Source organism: Cherax quadricarinatus, chromosome 75, assembly GCF_038502225.1.
Source record: "Cherax quadricarinatus isolate ZL_2023a chromosome 75, ASM3850222v1, whole genome shotgun sequence".
In the NCBI taxonomy this organism is placed as follows: Eukaryota; Metazoa; Arthropoda; class Malacostraca; order Decapoda; family Parastacidae; genus Cherax; species Cherax quadricarinatus.
This window is the reverse complement of record NC_091366.1, coordinates 1,007,809-1,011,993: the sequence shown is the minus strand read 5'-3', so window position 1 is coordinate 1,011,993 and position 4,185 is coordinate 1,007,809. Positions and strand designations below refer to the sequence as shown.

At 46.6% G+C, this 4,185-nt stretch overlaps 1 protein-coding gene across 1 annotated transcript in view; it reads left to right on the top strand.

Annotated features, from left to right (window-relative positions):
• Positions 1 to 700: 700 nt before the first annotated feature.
• LOC128691881 (A disintegrin and metalloproteinase with thrombospondin motifs 3) overlaps positions 701 to 4,185 on the top strand; it is a 90,468-nt gene continuing 86,983 nt past the window's right edge. The window contains exon 1 of the mRNA XM_070100868.1: positions 701 to 978. Coding sequence (XP_069956969.1) covers positions 716 to 978 — 263 coding nt within the window. The 5' untranslated portion in view covers positions 701 to 715. The remainder of the gene's footprint in view (positions 979 to 4,185) is intronic.

The window sequence follows — 4,185 nt, the reverse complement described above, 5'->3', positions numbered from 1 at the left end:
CCCTCAGCATGGAGAAGAGTTCAGCTCCATGGTCTGGAACAAAGTGGTCAGTCCCTCAGCCTGGAGAAGAGTTCAGCTCCATAGTCTGGAACAAGGTAGTCAGTCCCTCAGCCTGGAGAAGAGTTCAGCTCCATGGTCTGGAACAAGGTCAGTCCCTCAGCCTGTAGAAGAGTTCAGCTTCATGGTCTGGAACAAAGTGGTCAGTCCCTCATCCTGGAGAAGAGTTCAGCTCCATGGAGATGAACTCTTCTCCAGGCTGAGGGACTGATCACCTCAAAACTACGTCTTCCAGGGTGATAGACTGATAACATCGTCCTCACATCTCTACTGCTTCTGCTAGGTCTTCTGTACTCGACTGAAATAGCCTACTGTGTAGGCGAAACGTTTCGGAATAAAGATACCTGACTGTTGCACATGTGTCTTATCAACATAATGGAAGAGGATGCAAGAAGGAATGGCAGACAGATATCTCATAGGAACATAACAGGAACACTGCAGCAGGCTGGTATAAACCTTGGTAATAGATACCCAAACTTGATTTTAAAAACCACGTAGGCAAACATTAGGTCCTAGTGTTTACTTGTGTGTTTTTCTAAACCACTCCAGCAGGCCTATTGGCCCATACTAGGCAGGTCTTTCTCAAACTCAAAAACTAACTTAACAAAAACATTTACTAACACATCTTCATTGCTACTCAAGGAACGAGGTGAATATAATGTTCTTGTTTCTGATACAGGTGAGGGAAGGCCTAGCAAAGAAGTCACTGGAGGCTGTGAACAGGTGGGCAGAACGTCTGTACCATGTATCACCTGAACACCTTCGTCATGACGTTGGTGTGTGGCTGACCAGGACCCACCTGGGGGGTCCCTCTGGCTACGCACCCGTGTCAGGGGTCTGTGAACCCTCCAGGTCCTGTACTCTTAACAGGGATGAGGGACTCACCTCAGCCTTCATCATAGCTCACGAGATGGCTCATGTGTGAGTACTACTGCTGAGTACACTTTCTCCCTACCCATGCTAAGTGTGTTCCTGTATTTCTGCCCTATACCCTGTATTTCTGCCCTGTACCCTGTATTTCTGTCTCTTACTGACTGAGTGGAGTCTCCCCTGCTAAATGATCCTGTTAAACCACTTAAACCAGCAATAATAATAACCTTGTTAACTCAGGTCCAATATATATGGTGTCATGTAGGGGGGGGGGGTAATGGAAACAATAATATATTTGGGAACAGGAGTACATCATTGGGGTTTAGATAAATGGGGTGGTACCCATAAGCAGTGAGACAGGGAATACAATCAACTTGACGAAAATGAATATAACTTACAATATAGTTCAGAGGGCAGTTCATCACAGGAACTAAGCCACAGGTCCCAAGACCTACACAGCACGAGTACTGCGCCAAGCCAGTACTCTGCCCAATGCCTCCAACAGTTTCCTCCAGATTTCAGCAGCCTTCTCCCGAGCCCTGCGCCCCAGCAGCAGCTCCGCTCTAAGTCTCAGCTCAGGAGCTCTGCACCCAGGCCAGAGCTCCGCACGAATCTGCTGATCATGCTCTTCCTTGGGCTTTTATGGTGGTCCATGCACCCTCCACAACCACGTGTGCGACCTGACGCCTAGGTCTGACGCCGTCCAGAACAAAAGACCTCAGACGTGGGCGTGGCTGCAGACGTTTGCCAAGGCAAGGTGTGACCATATAATTGGTTAAATTAGGTCTCCCCAGAGACCTCACAAGCCCAGCTGAACTACATCACAATGGCACTGATGTACTTGTATGCTCACAAAGTTAATAATTAAGACATGAGATGTTTTCTTGGAATATTCAAGTCATTTTACAGACTGTGGGACAAAAAAAATAATTATTATTCTCTTTTATGTATGTAAGAAACTAAGAAAGGGATGCTATGATAAGATCTGTGTTCTTCTTGCCTGGGACCAGCATCCCTCTCTCTCCTCTCATGCTTTGTTTATCATCAATAATACTTCCTTGTTACTGGTTTGAAGGTTATAATCATAACCATAATTTTTAAAGTGGTGGAGGGGTAAGCCAGTGGAAGGCCTCAGTCAGATGACCAAATGCTCCAGCTGTGGATCATCATATAACTAAGACCTGCGTCAGGAAACAACTTGTCCTCTGGGTAATATAACTAAGACCCGCGTCAGGAAACAATATAGACCCGTGTCAGAACATTGTCCTGGTGAGTGTAAAAACATTAATAATTATCTGTGTACATGTACTATAGTACATGTACTATAGTACATTACGTAAATAATAATAAGCTAATATCTGAAATTGTTATCAGTTCGTTAATAGGTGATATGTGGCCTTAATGACCCTCATGTGTTGATTTAAAGCCTTATTAAGCATCCATCTCTCTTCTTTCTCTCCCTCCTTCCTTCCTTCCTTCCTTCCTTCTCTCCCTCCTTCCCTCCCTCCTTCCTTCCTTCCCTGCCTTCTTCCTCCTTCCTTTCTCCCTTCCACTCCCTTCACATACCAAGGGATCACCTGTCAACTTCGTCCCTCACGTCACATAACAAACATCTCTTCAAGTTGTGTTTACCAATGTTGACAATATTCTGGTTAGAAGACCTTGGCGTTGAGTGTAGATCAGCCACACTGGTGGTGTCTGGACCTAATACCCAGCCACACTGGTGGTGTCTGGACCTAATACCCAGCCACACTGGTGGTGTCTGGACCTAATACCCAGCCACACTGGTGGTGTCTGGACCTAATACCCAGCCACACTGGTGGTGTCTGGACCTAATACCCAGCCACACTGGTGGTGTCTGGACCTAATACCCAGCCTTGAGGCCAGAAGCTATGGTCTATAGTGGTTTGAACCTGTGCTCGCCTATATGGGGTTGTAAGTGTAGAGTATAGCTCCTGACCCCGCCTCTTCACTGGTCGCTAGTAGGTCCACTCTCTCCCTGCTGCTCCATGAGCCTTATCATGCCTCTTCTTAAAGCTATGTATGGATCCTGCCTCGACTACATCACTCTCCAATGTGTGTGTGTATGTGTGTGTGTATGTGTGTGTGTGTACGTGCAGACAATCACGTTTTCGCTTAGTTTAACGCTAAAGCTTCTTTCAGATTGTTTACGCTGCCTGGACCCCTACTCTCTCTCTCTCTCTCTCTCTCTCTCTCTCTCTCTCTCTCTCTCTCTCTCTCTCTCTCTCTCTCTCTCTCTCTCTCTCTCTCTCTCTTTCAGTCAACTAACACCCAGGTACCTACTTACTGCTAGGTAAACAAGAGGCAACAAGTGTAAGCAAACATGCCCAACATCTCCCTTCCCCCCCATCCCCTGTATCGAACCCGGGTCCATGAGTTGTGAGCCGGAGGAGCTTCTAGTGATCCACAAGCCAACTCAAGAGCGTCCAATACATTATAAAGGCTACAATAAGAGCTGGAAGTCTCTTGTTTCCCAGTGGTCAATTAAGAGCACTTGTCTCTTTATATGGATGGTTACCTGAGGGTAATAAGAGAGCAGCTCTCTTCTCTCTCTCTCTTTTTCTCTCTTTTCTGCTCTATAACTTCATATTTTATGTAAATTGAGGGACAAAATTTTGGTGGTATCGCGTGTGTTCTGAAAATTGTGTTGCTAGCTGGTAGTGTTGTCGAGTCACAGCTCCTGGCCCCGCCTCTTCACTGGTCGCTACTGGTTCACTCTTCCTGCTCCATGAGTTTTATCATACCTCTTCTTAAAGCTGTGAATGGATCCTACCTCCACTGTGTCACCTCCCAAACTATTCCTCTTCCTGACTACTCTGTGACTGAAGAAATACTACCTAACATCTGTGTGTGTGTCAGAGAGAGGAGCAAACGCACGCACCACACACAGCCTGGTTGATCAGGGCCTGATCCACTGCGAGGCCTGGTCAAGGACTGGGCTGCAGGGGCGTTGACCCCCTGAACTCCCTCCACGTATAATACAGGTGGACACACACACACACACACACACACATACACACACACACACACATATGCACGACAAGCCATATGTCTATCGACAAGTGTCTCTAACAACTGGTAACAAGCTATCAGTGAATAACAGGGGTACCTTGGGCACACTAAGAGAACACTATATCAACATCCGTGGTCTCAAACTATTCAACATCTTACCAGATCTCAGAAAAAACTGCTGGGACAAGTGTAGAAGTCTCTACCAGGTGCCAGATCAACCAGGCT